The sequence below is a fragment of the Heloderma suspectum genome, chromosome 5 (assembly GCF_057233095.1).
Source record: "Heloderma suspectum isolate Gila_16-S chromosome 5, 16-S_ref, whole genome shotgun sequence".
Lineage (NCBI taxonomy): Eukaryota > Metazoa > Chordata > Lepidosauria > Squamata > Helodermatidae > Heloderma > Heloderma suspectum.
Genome location: NC_139462.1, coordinates 94,428,088 through 94,445,601, shown reverse-complemented (window position 1 = coordinate 94,445,601; position 17,514 = coordinate 94,428,088). Strand labels below are relative to the sequence as shown.

General features: G+C 42.2%; 1 protein-coding gene across 1 annotated transcript in view; it reads right to left on the bottom strand.

Moving 5' to 3' along the window:
- DLC1 (DLC1 Rho GTPase activating protein) overlaps positions 1 to 17,514 on the bottom strand; it is a 332,632-nt gene that overhangs the window by 16,060 nt on the left and 299,058 nt on the right. Inside the window, exons 7-8 of the mRNA XM_084856695.1 lie at positions 12,249 to 12,312; positions 4,711 to 6,134 (exon numbers count right to left, since the gene is read on the bottom strand). Coding sequence (XP_084712821.1) covers positions 4,711 to 6,134; positions 12,249 to 12,312 — 1,488 coding nt within the window. The remainder of the gene's footprint in view (positions 1 to 4,710; positions 6,135 to 12,248; positions 12,313 to 17,514) is intronic.

The window sequence follows — 17,514 nt, the reverse complement described above, 5'->3', positions numbered from 1 at the left end:
AAACCAACTCAATGATTTTGAAAGGTACCACATGGCAAAAATTGCATTTCACAATCTGAAATCTTAGAGGTGTTGGGAATAAAGATTTTAAGAACTTCTGAAGTATTTGCGCAGAGTGCATACAGTGGAGGCTGATGGCTACAATATCAGTGGGGCTGTGCATCTGCTCTGGGTTTCAGTCAGAACCAGGCAGAACTCTAAAGGAGCTAACCAGGGTGCTGAACCCAATTGCCAAACTGGGTCTCTTGTATGAAATATTCATCTGCACTGCTTTTGCTGACAGTAGGGTGGTCACTTATGAATTGCCAAAAAAAAAAAAAAGGATATGCATCATCAAAAAAGGACAAAAGAGGCCATCAATTTGCATAAAAATTACATATTCTAATTGATATATATAGATGCAATTATTATTATTGTTATTATTATTGTTATTATTATTATTATTATTATTAAATAGAAATACAGCACATCTCACCATAATCTGGAAGACTCTAAGCTGGGTGCCTACCTGTTCGGTCTGCTGTCCAAGTGCTATCTGTTGATGGACAACAGTTCTTATGGTTCTTCATCTTTAAACTGGAATTGGACAGGACAGCCCTTCAAACAGAGGACAGTCCTCTGTAAAAGAGGACACATGGCCACCCTAAATGAGTGTAGCTAAGCCATGCTACTCAGAACCCAAGCTTGATTGCTTAGCCTCAACACAAGGATCTAGGCAAAGGACCTATAAGTCTGGATCAAAATGTTCCCAAACTTTTTCATAGCAGATCAGCACAATTCAGAAGGAAAATATAAATGGCTTGGGCCACTCCAGTTTGGCATTGCACATTGGACAGGACTTGCACATTTAGGTCTGTGGCATGAGTTGAGTTTCTCATCAGACATTCCATGAAGCAAAAACCCTATGAAAAAATAGGAAATTACCGCTCAGTCCTTAATAAGCAGACGTAATCCAACTGGGAGAGCATAGGTTAGCACTATCTCTTGTTCCACTGACAAACATTAAGAACCTGGCTCCCCTCATAATTGACCATGCCCCTCTAAAGGGTACATGGTAGCTTTTGGAAGGAACCTTGCTTTCTACCCAGCCTCTGAGACATAACACCCAGGCATAAAAGCCTTGCAATTCATTAGAGGCACAATAGGCTTGGTCATCTTAGAAAGAGCAAGATGGCATAGCTGTATTCAAGGACATGTTGTGTCCTCTTTTATCACCTAAGTCAGGAGTGTAAAACCCAAATGGGTTACAAGGCCAAATTTCTACCTAGAAGATGCCTGGTAGCCACATCAATAACACAAAATATGCCAATCCCACTTCAGTTTGTTGAACATCAATACTGCAAATCTTCCCAATGCCTACAACCTATCGTATATTTTCATTTCTTGGAGTAGGAAAGCACTGAAAGAACAGGCAAGAAAGAGGGCATTGGAAGAGCATCCAACGCCCACTTCCTACTCTTTTGCCTGCATCCTTTGGCTTGCCTCAAGCTAAGGTGATGTACGTGACAGGCTTGTGAGTTAAGTACGCTAGCTCAGCATTTGTAGCATCTTGGCCTTGAAGCCAGCGGCGTAGTGGTGGCGGGTTGCGCCGGGGCATCACTCTGGCACTTTTTTTGAAGCCAGCCCCCAGCTGGGTTGCAGTCTACTATGGAAGGAGGAGGGAGCAGAGGGAGTGCGGGCGGCTGCCTCTTGGCTGCTGGCCAGACAAATGGAGCGAGCGAGCGAGAGAGGGAGCCTGAGGGAGCTCTGCAGCCTCCTCTTGCCCCCCTTCTCCTCCTCAGCTCTTGGCTTCTCCATCCGTCCCTGCCCCATGCCTGCATGCCCAGCTCTGCCCTCGTCTCCTGCAACACCGACCACCTGTTCAGGGTTGCTGCTGGCCACGGCAGCAGCGGGGGAGTGGGGGCGCTGCCAGCATTATTTACTTATGGGGCAGGGCAGGTGGCTGGTTTGCACCAGTTTTTAGGATTTATCACACAATCCTATGCATGTTTACTTAGAAGTGAGTCCCACTATGTTCAACGGCTAATTGGGCTGTCTGCCAGGTAAGTGTGTGTAGGACTGCAGCCTTAGCTGCCTTCCCAAGATCTCTGTAAATTTAATTCGAAATAAAGACCCAGTGGACTGCACTGTTAATTCTTGAACATTAATTTCTACAGTAAGTAGAATTTCCAGATGCAACCTGCTCTGTGAGCTGTACTTTTTGGTACAAGGTTGGCATGTATCTGGGCAAACAAACCCTGGTGGAGGGAAGGGAAACAGAAAAAAATCAGTTGGGGGGAGAGGAGAAAGAAGGTAGGGATGTGTGTGTGTGTGTGTGTGTGTGTATTTCAATCCAGCTGGGTATGTGGATGTTTCTGTTGCAGGATGGGAGAGACATAATGGAGTTTAGGGAAGGCTAATGGGTAATGTTGGGGCGCTAAGGGAGTGTGCATGGGGGCTGTTTAAATGGGAAGGGATCTGTCCATGAGGGCTGAATTGAGAGGTTGAAGCTTCCACAGAGTATCATATTTTGAAAACCTAAAACGTTTGTGTTTGAGTGAATGAGTGAGTGAGTGGGTGAAAAAGATTAACACCCCTGCATTTTTTCTCAGACATCCAACTGAAATACCACTGCCTTACTCTCAGCTGCACTGTTTTTGGCTCCCAGTTGAAGGCTGTATATCTTACAAGGTTGTACAATCTTAGAAGGGGCGTGCCTGAGGGAGAGTGGCTGTGACTGTCACGAAGGGACTCTGACTTCTGGATTTGCCACCACACTACTGCTTGAAGCTGAATTAACCATGCAGACTGTGGCGAGGTTACTGTTGGTCATATTGAAAGCTCCAAAGGCTGTTACGTTTTATACCCCTGGCATAAGCTAGGAAAGAGCACAAGCTAGGAAAGAGCACTAGGAAATAGTGTTTGTTTTTAATTAATTTCATTTATTATATTTCTTACCACCCCATAGCTGAAGCTCTCTGGGTGGTTCACAAGTATTAACATGCATAACATGCATAGCATAACATGCAATGGATAAAACCTATAAGGAAGGCTGAGCGCCGAAGAACTGATGCCTTCGAACTGTGGTGCTGGAGAAGTCTCTTACGAGTCTCCTGGACTGCAAGGAGGTCACATCAGTCAATCCTAAAGAAAATCAACCCTGACTGCTCATTGGAAGGACAGATAGTGAAGCTGAAGCTCAAATATTTTGGCCACCTAATGCGAAGAGAAAACTCCCTGGAAAAGACCCTGATGCTGGGAAAGATTGAAGGCAAAAGGAGAAGGGGATGGCAGAGGATGAGATGGCTAGATAGCATCACCGATGCGATGAATATGAACTTGAGCACACTTCGGGAGAGAGTGGAGGACAGGAAGGCCTGGCGTGCTATGGTCCATGGGGTCACAAAGAGTCGGACATGACTTAACGACTGAACAACAACAACAACAATGGATAAAACACATTTTAAAACCAGCACAAAATTCAGAGCCTGAATACAGGGACAGTTTTGCTAAGGAAGAGGCCTACACTAAACATCTCAGATGCTTAGATCATTTTATTAATAATTTGAAAATTAAATTCTACCTTATTTGGCACTGAATATATATTCCGTGAACTCATCCTATCAGCATCCTGCATCTTAATGTAGATTCTGCACAAGTATCTAGAAAACCATGTGTTAATGCTGAAGCCTATAGTTTGAGCACACTCGAACCAATATTTGGGTTAATGCAGAAGAGGAACAATGATTGTTATGACTTGTTTTGGGGACTTGTCAGGGCATTTCTAGAAGTATCCAGTGGGGCACATTGTGATGGGTCCTAAGCCAATCCAGAAACATATTGTTTCAAGACACAAATATATCTACATTTTGTCCAGCCATGTCTACATGCATTTAGGATTCTATATTGACCCTAAACATATAAACGTATTTAGGGTGTAAAAATAAACTACATCTTGAATTCAGAATATGAACATTAACGTGACTGACTGTGGGCCAGACTACACTTCACTCTAAAGACTTAGGAATGTGGTTAAAAGATTTGTATTCTTCAAGGCATTTCGGAACTGTTAAATGACTTTTACAGCCGAGTGGCATCTTTTCTATTATGTTTTCATTGTCAGTTTTACCTTGGCTGTGTTTTATGAAAAATGGGTTGTTTGCCATTTTAAACTGTAAGCTACCATGAGGGATTTATATAAAAATAAAAATAAATAAACTAAGCAGCTCTGACTAATTCTTGATTATGTTTTATGGTGGCAAACTGGAAGTGGGCCTTCACCATGGTGGTACTCACTTTATAGAATGCCCCCCAGCGCTATTTGGGGGGCACCAATTGTGTGTGTTTTAGGTGCCTATTAAAGACCTATCTCTTCACCTAAGCCTTCCCTGGATGATTATGATACCCAGTTAGTTTGTTTATGAATTGTGCTTTAAGCTTTGGTGTTAAATATCTTAAACATTTTAACTGATGAGTTTTTGTATTTATTATGATATATTTCAAGGTGCAATCCTATGCATGTTTAGACAGAAAAACAGTCCTACAATTTGCAGCATTCCTCATGCTGGGAGTGGTAGAACTTTTTTCTGTCTAAACATGCATAGGATTGAGCCCTTAATCTCCGATTTCGTAAGCTGTTTAGCAATATCTGTAGTGGTATATACACTATGGTGGTGGTGGTGGTGATAAAGCATCACAATTCCCACTTATATTAGACTAGCATTCACTGACCTGTTAGAGCGTGTCAGCGATGCACCTACTCCAGAGTCCCTCCTTTCCTGGATCCCTGGATCTTCTGTATCGTTCAAGGAATTTCCTGTGCTGTCAAGATCACTGGATATTGTCTTGTCATTGTTCACATCAAGAAGGATCTGCTTGGGAGATGAAGGGCATGGAGAAACTGAATCGAGAGCTGAATCCGAGTCTCCTTCATCCGAGAACTTCTCCGACCACTGGTTCACAATTTTCTGCATGCCTTTGACATGATACAGGATGTCATCCAGTTCGGGGAAGAGGTCTTCATTCTCAAGATCAGCCAGGTCACCCGTGCTGGAATACAGGATAGAGCCCGGCACATTGTCATAAATGCTCAGGCGGCTACACATGGAGCTGGAGGAGTTGCGCCTCTTCCCAATGCTCAGGTCTTTGGAGCTGTCAGAACTGTTTTCCCTCCTGAGGGCGAGGTGACCGTGCCCATGGAAGCTCCCCGTTCTCCAGTTCACTGAGGTGCTGTTCTCGGATGAAGCAAAGTTACCATTGGAGAGCGCTTTGGGGAAAGTTCCAGGCTTGTGGTCTTCAGGAATGAAGAAGACCGTGTCTTCTGCAAAGCTCTCCCGGTTTTTAAAGTTCTGCTCCATGACATCGTTGAATGTTGATTGGTTGAAAGGATCAAAGCCTTCTAGGTACATCCCCACTCTTTTGTTGTAGGCGCTGAGGCTGCGTGTCCGCGTGATAGGGCTTGGGGTGCTGACTGCACTGCTCGTCTCTGATTGGCTGCTGCTGCTGCTGGTCTGGGTGGAATTGGAGACGCTTCTTTTGCGTACCATAGGGACGTTGATGTGATTACCATTAAGGGTAGAGATCTCCACACAGTTAAGCTGCTTTAATTTTTCCTCGTCCACTCCTTCTTGCAAGATAGGCCCGCTGATTATAAGGCCAAGCTTTGAAGGGGCTTTGTTTTTACTGTGATGGGAGCTTTTGAGTTTTAGGCTCTCCATCCTCTTTAACAGGCTCCTTGTTTTGGGCTTGGCATGCTTCTCATTAGCTTTGACGCTGAAACTGAAGCTCGACAGCTCTTTAGGCGAGGGCAAACTGCCGAAGGAGTCTTCGTTTGCCACAAGGTTGCCCGAGGAGCCCACACTAATGACAGAATTGGTCCTGGTGGTGGCTGCTTCGCTCTGGGAGGCAGCTGGATGACTGCTATTGCTGCTGACACTGTGGACAGAAACTATCTCCTGATGCTCACTCTGGTCCGTCAGCATGCTCTCATGACTAGCTGCGCTGCTCAGATAAGCCACGTCCGGGGACGAGGGGCTCCCGTCCTGCTTTGGAGGGAAAACATTGAACTCTTCAAGCCTAGACCACCTCTTGCTGTCCCTCTGGAAAGTCCATTTGCCACTTATTGCACAAGGCTCATCTTCATCAGAATCTTCACTCTGCAGTAAAATAGGACAGCCATAATGAGGAGGAAACACAAGGGCAAGATAGTCCATTACAAACAAAAAACAAACTAACAACATCCTACTGATCTGAACACCTTGGGACTTCCTGTTCTTTTTCACAAGCAGCTGAATGCTTTTTACATGCCACTGGGATTCTTAGAAATGAAGAGCCACTGTATTGTAGCATACTATAATGTAGGGAACGGAACACCCTCCCCCAACCTAGTGCACTCCAGATGTCTTGGACTGCAAGGATGGGAGTCGCAGTCCAAGACATCTGGAGGAAGTCAGGTTGGGGAAGGCTGGAGTAGAGTATCAGACTTGGGCTTAGAGACCTGGGTTCAAATCCCTTCTGACTACATTTTACATGCCGTAGCTAGTTGGTAAAGCACGCACAAACATGCAAAAGGTTCCAGGTCCAGTCCCTCACATCTCCAAGAAGGGCTGGGAAAGACTTTTATCAGAATCCCTGGAGAGACACTGCCAGCCAGCGTGGAGACAGCACTAAGCTATTGGTATAGCTTGGTAAAAGGCAGCTTCCTATGAAGTGGATTTTACCCCACTGGAGTTCAAAAAAGGGGAAAATACTTCTTGAACACCATTACTTACGGTGGGGAGTGGAAAAATGGGCGTGAAAAAAGAAGCAGCCCTTCCCTCCTCCTGGTCCAAATCCTTCCCAAGCCCGCCTTCTTCAAAATGGTGCTGGGATTCCATTATATGTGTTTGTGCATAAGATGCACATTCAGTCTCACTGAGAGAGCCTTTTTAGTAGTGGTCTTCCATCTGTGGATTGTCCTTGCCAGAGGGGCTCACTGAATGCCAACCAGGGCTCACCACAATAATTCATGGCCTAGTTACCTGAAGGTTACCTTGTTCTATCTGGGGGCTGCCCTTTAAGCGTTCATAAACTGCAACTAGTGCAAACTGATGCTGCCAGGGTATTGACTGGAGTGAGGCAATCAGAACATACTATGCCTGTGTGGTTGCCAGTTTGTTTGTGGGCCCAGTTCAAGGTGCTGGGTTTAACCTTTAAGGCCTTAAATGGCTTGGGATTGAGTGCCAGGAGGACTGCCTTCTTCCATATCTCCCTCCCCGCATGCTCCATTCATGATCTGAAGCCCTGCTCCAGATTCCTTGGCTGTCTGAGGCCCAGGGGGAGGCAAAAAAGAGTATGGCCTTTTCAGTGGTGGCACCCACCCTTCCTCGGTGAGATTTGCAAAACCCCGACACATCCTGTTTTTAGGCATTTGACCTGGTTGTTTAGGAGGACCCTCCGCTGAAAAACTTATTTCCTTGTTACGAATATATTAAGGCTGTATACCTTTCTTTGCATCTTCACTTTTTGGGGGGTGGGGAGGGGGACAGAATGAGTTGTTTTTGTTGCTTTTGGAATTTGTTGGCTTTCATCATGTTGATATTTTCTGATTTTTGTTTAATGCATTCTATTTATTTCTCTTTGTTGTATTGTATATTTTGTTGTTGTATGCCACTATGAATTTATTTTGGGGGAAAAGGTGGGATGCGTTGTTCAAATATAAAAACAAACAAACAAACAAACCCTGATTTCATTTTGGCAGCAAAGACACCTGGCCATTCCAGCATATAATGTAATTCACCTTATCTGTCGTTTTATCCATTCTGCTGAACTTTTATATTATTGTTTTTAATGAGTGCTTCTGTGTTCTAGTTTTTCTAGTACTTCGTGTGTTTACTGTTTTTTATTGTGTGCCACCCAGATGATTTTTCTTGAAGGGCAGTGCAGGAAATTCCAGCATAAACAAATAAAATGTATTTACATGTGTTCATTTTGTCCAGTTTTCAGCCCACCCCTAACTAGGGAAACCTTGCTGGTTATGTCCACAAGCAGCAACACAAGCAGATGCTACAGGTAGCAATATTTTAGGGGTGCCAACAAAATATAGTTTGATCTGATAGGTGCCTCCCAGCACCTTCTGCAAAGAATCCTGAGCAGAACTTGCAGACCGGATTCTGCAGCTACCCACAGTGGCCAAATACCTTGGGTTGTTCCAAACTGTATCCCAAATTTTTGGGTAAAATTTACAAGACTAAGGCTGCAATCCTATGCACACTTACCTGTGAGTAAGCCCCATTGAACACAGTAGGGCTTACTTCTAAGTAAATATGCACTGGATTGTACCAGACAGCATCAATAAACCACACCCTTCTGGCATCCAAACCTTTGTCCTCAGTTTTGCCAGCTGGAATCTAGAAGTTCTACAGCAGGGGTAAGCAACTTGTAGGCAAAACATCTGGAAGGCCACAACTCCCATGATCCCTCATCAATGGCTAAGCTGGCTAGGGCTGATGGAGGTTGTAGGCCCAACCATGGGGGGTGGTGTCATAAGTTGCCCACCTCTGTTTTAAAGGATGATCACAATTTAATCTTTTCCCATTTGAAGGTGATGCTATAAACAGCCATGAATTTCAGAAGAAGAAAAACAATTGAAAATAAATCAGGATGTTCTATAGTAAGTGTTTTTTTAAACTCAGTAAAATAAAAAGGTGCATGTTTGAAACATAAAGAAAACTGCTTTACAAAACGGAAGGAACTCGAGTGTCTAAAGCAATGTGCCCTCTGTTATTCACTGCCAGTAGTTCAAGCATCTGCAAATGTTCAATTAGTTATACTGAATCCCATTTAGAACAGTGGAAAATTGTGACATGCATGCATAAAATGTTCTGCTGGAGAGTGAAGGGACTCTCCAATGTTGGTCTCTGTCAATAGTTTCTCTCTGTTTATTTTCCTTGCTGCAATTAAGAGGCGTCCTGAATTGTGGCAGCTTAACTCCTTACTCATCTCAAAGGTCCTCCAAGTGTGACTAATGAGACCATGAGAGAGACAGGTTCATGCCTCTAGGCCTTACCCTGCCTTGCTTTCTTCCCACAACTCAGCAGCCAATGGTATAAGAGTACCTTGAGAAGAGGGGTTTTGGGGCTTTGCTTGAGGCATTTAAAAATATTTGACTTCATGGATTTTGAGAAGCAGAAGTCAGCTGATGGTGCACATAAGTCAATTGTCAACAGTACAATTATGGGTTACCCCTTTGCTGATTGCTTTATTTAGAGACAGTGTTCCAGAGAGATTTTTGACATGAAGATCTGGTTCACACTTTTAAACTAGAAAGCTAAGGCACCAACACTGTAGAAGTAACAGCCTTGCTTTCCATTTACATGGGAAAGCACCACATTATGCCAGAAGAATGCAAGAAGAAGTAAAGAGAAGAATTTCATTTTGTGGTTGTTATTTAATTTAATTTATGGCATTTCTTTTAAAAACAAAACAAACCAGCGTCTATTTTCAGGGGCGGCGGCAGATATTTGAATGAATGGTTGAGGAGCATAGTTAAGAGAGGAGATAAGCCCTGGGCACCTTTAACTGCTTCAACTCAACCCCTTCCCCCAATTAAGCTATGTTCAGTTCTCTGAAGTTTTAGACTGAATGTTTCTTAAATGAGTGGGAATTAAAGATTTCTACATATTTCTATTTTCTGAAGAGCTGAATATTTGTTCTTTTGAACAAAGGAAGGTTCTCTGTTTCTTTAAGATTTTTTTTTCATTTTAAAAAATCCTTTAAAACTCTGTTTGGCTGAGAGCCTGAAGGCAAGTACATTGCCTGTCTTACCCAATCTACCCACCCCCTTTCTGATTTACAGCTACAAGCCTGGATGGATCATTTATTTAAAACAGGATTAGTTATTCACTACAGAGAAAACTTGAGTTATTGGTAAAATAGACAAAAATATAGTCAGATGAAACATTCTCTTCAAAGAATTTTATATGTTCCCCTTGTTTGTATATCAGGATATATGGGCACTAAGAAAATAAAAACACAAAATGTTTATTCTAAATCAAGGACATATAAAATGTGCAGGAATCCACACTATACTGTTCCTTCTCTCAGCTGTTGGCACTGTGACCGACTGTGGTTTCAAGGAAGCCACGCTTCTGCGGCCAGCTGAATATACAGTCTATGTGTTCAACTGGTGGTGGGACAAGGTCATCAAATCCAGCGGTGGATATTGTAAAGCAGAGTAGCAAAGGATGCACGATACCATGTGAGCAACATTCTTTTGCAACTTCCTATTTTAGAGTGGATCGTTGTGCGCTACCGGTGAAAGGTGGCAGGAACTGCCCTTTCAGCTGTCTGCACAGCATCACCATGTCTGGTTTTTTTTTTTTAAAGCATGATTTTAAGGTGGCGTTTTAATCTTTTTGTTCTTTTGCTGTTATACCTTTTGTGTTCACTGCTCCGAAATCTGTTTTGGATATGGAGAGGTATACGAATATTGTAAATGAATGAACGAATGAAGCTATTAACCCCAGTTACTGCCAAATGCAGGGAAACCTGCACCTAACAGTGTGCATTGACAATTTAGAAGGAGGTATTTTTCCATCAAAAGCAAAGCAGAAAAACAGTATTTGTCTAGTAATAAGGTTTGTATGTACTAGTTGGTGCCGGCTGATTGCGATTCTAGTGTGTGGGTGTTAAATATTTTTGTTTAATACTGACAAGTTTGACACCTGAGCATACTATTAAATTACAAGAATACTGCATTTAGTGAAACAGCAGTGTGACTCAAGTCCTTAAATTATGAACTTAAATATTATCAAATGACCAAAATTAGGAATGGCTTCCATCTCAGACTTGGGGTCATATCTTTGCAAACAACCACGTCTTCAATTAACGTCCAAATTGTGTGGCAAACCTATTTTTAATACAGGTAACACCACATTGATCAGAACAATACAAATGATTAATATAAATGGCCAAACCCACAATCCACATGGTCTCTTCATTCATTGTGTAGATAGAATGATAGAATAGTAGGGTTGGAACGGGCCTACAAGGCCATCAAGTCCAACCCCCTGCTCAATGCAGGAATCCAGGTCAGAGCATCCCTGATAGATGGCTGTCCAGCCTCATCTTGAATGCCTCCAGTGTGGGAGCGCCCACCACCTCCCTAGGTAATTGGTTCTATTGTCGTATTGCTCTAACAGTCAGGAACTTTGCCATGATAGAACATTTGATGTAATCCAGCTTCGTTAAAATAAATAAAACAAAATAAATGGTAACTCTGCCACAGAACTTCAACAAAACCAGAGTGTATTAAGGGGTATCTCTGGAACGTGATCATGGATTGCTGAATGCTCCAAAGTGGGAGGGAGAAAAATGAGCCAGCTCTGTTAAACAGCCTTGAAGCATTTACATTGTTATGGGTGTTCAACAGAGCTTCCTTCCAACTCAGCTTGCCTAGGACTGCAGCCCTAGTCATCAACAAATGCAGTTCAGTGGAGATGAAGAGTAGTTTGCAAGAACTCATTTAAATGGGGCTTGCTCAGACGCATCATTCATGGGCTGTTTTAAGGTCATGCGGAGGTTGTCGAACCCTTGCATAAGCCATCCTCCGCAGGCTCATACAACACAATAAGCCACGGCGATGGCCCACTGCAGCTTGAATATTCAAAAGGACGGGTGGCTCATGCCACAACCCACCATGGCACATGGTGCTCACTAGCCCCACCCCTTCACCTGGCCCCTGCATCATCAATTCCATTGCCATCTACACATGGGGTGTGACTTTCTTAAGAAGAGGGTCTCCTCTATCCATGGAAGCTCCACATGATTTTGAACACAGATTTGTCAGCATTTGAAATCACATGGGGAGCCTCCACAAACACAGGCGGCTCTCCTCCTCAGAAAGTTGTCTTCTGCTTGTAGGGGGCAATAGAAGTAGAGATTGAAGGGGTGTGGCTAGCACGATCCCCCCTTCCTCACACATTTATTTTGCTCACTTTCAAAACCCTGGGCCAGCAGTGTTTCAAAATGCCTGAACAGGGTTTATGTAATCCTATGCATCTTTACTTGGAAGGAAGTCTCACTGTGTTCAGTGGGTTCACTCTCTTGTGTTTAAGATTTTAGCTTAAGACTGAAATCTTATGAATACTTGGCAAGGGAATAAGTCCCAACGAGAGCAATGGGACCTACTTCCAAGTAAACACATACAAGTTTGGATTGCAGCAACATCTACCAAGGTAGTTCCCTCAAATTCTTCACAGGACTGTGACAGATTTGTCAAACGCACTTACCCGTTTCCTGTGTGGACTGATTTCTAGCTTCATCACTGCACATTTGTTTAAAGTATTTAAACGCCTATAGAGAGGGAAAAACACACACACATACAAGATTAACAGTAAACATGTCATTCTGTGATCGGAACTATTTCAACTAAAGGATTATTCCAGAAGCTCTCACTAAGCTTATTTCCATACAAATGAACAAAAAGGGAGCCTCAAAAATAGCACTTATGTTTAATTAACACCACATTACATCAGCTGGATACCAGATTTTGTGGAGTGGGTGGGATGCAGATGCAGAAACATAAGAACAAGCTTTCCTAAATCAGTTCCTTATGAGTCAGGACCATAAAGGAGAGCTTGTTCAACCAGAGACCATTAAATTGGGGTAACTGGAGTGTGGCCATACAAGGTTCTTGTTTTCCTAGTGGAAAACTACCAGTGCCTTCCAAAGGTTGAACTTTCTTGGAATGCTGCACTTTGCATGAAATAAGAGGTAAAATACTTTGGTTTAAGCTGTCCACATCTAACACAGTTTCCAGAAGGTAAAAAATAGTGCTCAGAGTTGAAAAGGAACGTCCATGATTTGCCATTCATTACTCTTTAATACATTAGAGTTTCATATGTGCTGTATCCAAATGGACTTGGAGACATGGAAAACTGCTATTCCTACTTAGTTCTTTAACCCACAGTATGCTAGACCTGTGGAAATGTTGACTATAGGGCTGTATCCAGTACTGGCGGTTTGCCTCTGCTCGTTCTGCCTGAGGGACAGACCACCAGTGCAACAGGGAGCGAGCGTTTACCAAAGCAACCCTGGAAATGATCCGAAATGCTAATTTCCAGAAGGGGGTAGGTCAGTGCAGCTTCCTTCTGCCAGCTCCACTGACCTGCCCCGTTCCAGAAATGAGAGTTTGGGCTCATTTCCAGTCACTTAAGGAACACTAGCTTCCAGCTGAACTAACAGTAGGTCCTGATGGTGCACGGGCAACATTGGATACTGCCCATAGGATTTTTATTTAAATTGGAATTCCAAAGTTTGCAGAAGTGCAAAACGTCTTTAGAAAAGAGTCCAAAAATAGCTCAGTGAGAACTGAGCATGCTCAGGGGTCAGGAATGCTGACTGGCTGCTAGGGGGGATAAAAAATAAAACCAGGGGGCAGGGGGGATCAAATGGAGTATCTTGGGAGATGGTGTTGCTGGCTGCCTAAACAGGAGAACTATGCTATTTCATTGTAGGTACCACTTGTACCAATATAACTTTATTGGGGATGTACACTGGTTTGAATGAACAGAAGATATATTAACTGAGATCCAGATAACAAGAATTGTAACTTACTGTCAATATAACTTTATATACAAAATCCTCAGGCAGTGGAGGGGGAGAACACCATTCTTTTCTTGACTACGTCTGATAGAAAGAAAATACTTTCATCCTGAACTTGTGTGGGCTGTACAGCCTACTGCTTCTTGCTTTCATTCCCCCCCCCCAAGCCTATCAAGCTTAAACCTCAAAGAAGGAAACTGATTTTCCATGCATCAGGTGCCTATATTGTTCTTTTCAGAGTGTAATATAATTATTTTCATTATAGCCCCAGGACAACTCTTGCTAATCTCTCTCCAAAAGAAAGAAAACCAGAACTCCCCCCCACCCCGCTCTCCCGGCAGGTCTCAAGCTTGTACAGTTTCTCTCGTACTGTTATACCTCACATAAAAATGGCTTGCTGGGTTAAAAGAAAAAGTGCAGCTGTTTCATTAAAGCAAGCTCCCCAGGAAATATATTTTTAACAGGTAGGATGAATACTCACTCTATACATGTGTGTGTGTGTGTGAATAATATTATCTCCTAGGGCAACTCTAATGAACAGCTGAAGGCCAATAAGAGCCTTTCGAATGACCTCAAGCGATGTAAGGCTTTAGGTCAAAATACATGAGAGCTGCCTGGTTCAACTCTGGCATTATTCAGTACATAAACCGTTCTTGATATTGGTCTTTTTTGGATACAACCATAGTGCTAGTGTTATGTGAGCCTCAGGCACGTCAGCTCTCCCCTCTGGCACAGTTGCACCAGAAGAGATTGGAAGCCTTTGCTTCCATTTTTTAACTAACCACAGTTTAGTGTTATGTCTGACTACAAACTGTAGTTAGGCTTAATTAATGGTTTATTGAAACAAGGCAACTTCAAACCATGGTTTATGTAGTATTTCCCCCCTCAACCACAGTTAAGATTAATCACACTTTATGGTTCAGATGCAATGATAAAATGTGGTGAATTGAAATTGGAAGCAAAAACTTCTGATCTCCTCCTTGTGGCTAGATCTGTCATCTAATAGTCCCAGAGAGACTCCTTGTTATGCCTCAATTCGACTCACCAAACATACAGTATATTCATTTAATTTATAGATTTAAAAAATGAATTAAGGGCCTCCAAGGAAAACTATCAAATACTTTATTACTGGCTAATGTGAGAGTTCACAAATAATTAAGATGGCTTGCAAACTCCTTAACTTTTTTTAAAAAAGCGTAGAATTTGGCTCTCTAGGTTTGTTTTACAGAAACATTTGCACATTTTACAGCATTAGTCCCTCGTATTTGGTTTTATCTAGTTTCAACCTGTTACATTTAACCAGACCAACCACTTTGATCTGTCAGAGAAAACATATTTCCAGCCAGCCTGATAAGAGCGTCTTTGATTTCACACAGATTATCTGTAGCCTACCTCTTTACAATAAGCGCCTTGGGCAGCTGAAGCAGATAACTGTAGAGATTGTGAAAACTATTTCCACAGAGGTAACTTGAATACTAAAATTCACATATACACTTTTCAAAAAGAGAGTTACATGAGTATTCCTGTGGGATCAACACTAGTGTAATCCTATGCATGTGTACTCAGAAGTAAGATCTGGTGGGGGGGGGGAGAGAGAAAAAGTCTGGGGTCAAGCAGGGTTTGGTGGGAACATCTGGAGGTCCTGGTGAGTGGTAGTGTGCCTACTGACACTGTGTTACTGACCCCTACGTTAACGACAGTGGACCCAATATTATAAATTGAAATGCATGGGCTAACTGAAGGAAAATTTCTTGAGAAGAATTTCTTGAGGAAAAGAAGTTTCTTGAGAAAAATAAAAGCTTGGATCTTGAAAAATGCAACAAGAATCCATAGGCTATATGGAAGTGCCTCATGAATTCATGCTGTTCACAATATTTGAGACATTGGATAGTTTTTAAAAAATATTTGGGTATATTTATTTTTGGGAAAGTGCTCACATGTTTACTTCTCCAGTTTCACAGTGGCCTGGTTTGCATGTAATGCTAACCCATTATTTATTTAACCCATGGTTTGTTGTCCTACCCAGGGTTTGTCTAGCAGCCAATTGAACAAACCATGGTTTGTTTTCTCAGTTCCTGGGTTGTTTCTCTTCTCCTTCACCCACTTGTTTCCTGTATCTCAAATGCCTTTGCAGCACTATAGTACTGGCATGTAGACCTGGGTTGCTGGTTTTTTAACCACTCTTGCTTGCCATTTCTGTAGCCTGGTGAAACAACCCATGGTTCTGGATTTGCTCATGGTTTAAATAATCCACAATTCACAACCCAACAACAAAACATGGGGTCTTTTTCTGGGTTGTTCCTGGTTACCAAACCATGGTTTGTTAGCATGGCTGCATTTACACATCACAACACCCAGAATTCAACAACCCATACATATCACCACATCACTGAAAAAATAGTCTTAACAGCCATTCATTTTTAAAATTTTAGGGTGGTCTACATAAAAATCAAACATTCAATAGAATAAAATGATCTAAAATCTAAACAGAAAGAAACATTGAGACACATAAAACTATTTCAGCCAGCTTAAAAATACACATTTAAATTTAAAAATAGAAATGGTTAATTCCACCCGCCCCGCCCTCCCAATGCCTGTGCAAATAAAAGGTTTTAACACAATGCTAAAAAGAATACAGCATTAGTGCCAGGCACACTTCTCATAGAATGACATTTAAAAGTCAGGGTGCCACCGTAGAAAAGGCCCTCACTTTTGTAGATGATAAATTCTTCTCTTATCAAAGTAATAGGGAGAAGAGCCTCCTCTGATTATCTTAATGCATGGGAAAATTGATATGGGAGGAGGTGCTTTAGAGGTAAGCACCAGGATCTTTAATTGGGCTTCGTAGCTAATAGGCAGCTCTTTCAGAACTGATGTAATATGGCAAACCAGCCAGAACAGCAGAATTCTGAACTAGCTGGAGCTTCCAAACAGTTTTCAAGGACAGATTACAGAGAGATTGCAGTAGATTTCCATTACATCTAGTACAGAAAGTAGTGCAGTAGTTTGAGTGATCCCATCTCCTGTAGCCAGGGTACATCTTTGAAGTTCCAAGTTGCTATCTAGAGAACTTCTCAAGACACAAATACAAACAATGCTTTACAAAGCAAGGCTCCTGAAACATATCTGTCAGACTGCAGTTTAAATCCTGTTGCTTTCTGGTTAGAATGTGCTGCACAGCCAATTTCTAACTTTTCAGTAGTGCAAAGAGGTGCTGTCATTACTAGGAGCTTGATCTTGAAAAAGTAGATCACATCATTCAGAAAAAAACATGGAAACATTACATGGAAAATGTGATGACCAGATTCCAAAGCAGCATTCCCCAATCTGGTGCCTTCCAGATGTTTTAGATTTCAGCTCCCCAGCCAGCATGGCCAATGGTCAGGCATGCTGGGAGTTGTAGTCCAAAACATCTGGAGGCATCACGTTGGGCTGCCCTGGAGACAATTAAACTTCTTCATACATTTTGAAACCTATCACAATATGAAAAACAAAGGCTACAATCCTGTGTCAGAGTCTTAAAAATGCTACAATGGGATCAATTTTCCAAACAGCAATCCCCTTGAACTAACATGCAAATTACATTTAGTAAACTACAGCAAACTAGGTTACAATAGGGAGCCAAGATATAACAATTGTTAGTTTCATCAAATAAAAGCATGTCTTCTGGATTTTGTTTCCTTAATTAAAGGAGTCTCCTGTCAGGGTTTTTTCCCCCCTTCAAAGATTTCTTTCCTCCACGCTTGAAAATCATGTAAGAGCCACATCTGCATTTATGGATCATATTAAAAGTGAATGGGCTTCTTGTCATAATCAGGGAAACATCAGTGCTTGCCTTCATCAAAGCAAATTCAGAGACTTTTAACTCTCACATGAATACAATTTCTAAAATTCAGATGAAAATTATACTTGAATGGTGCTGAGTTTCAGCAGCTCATAGTATATGCCCGG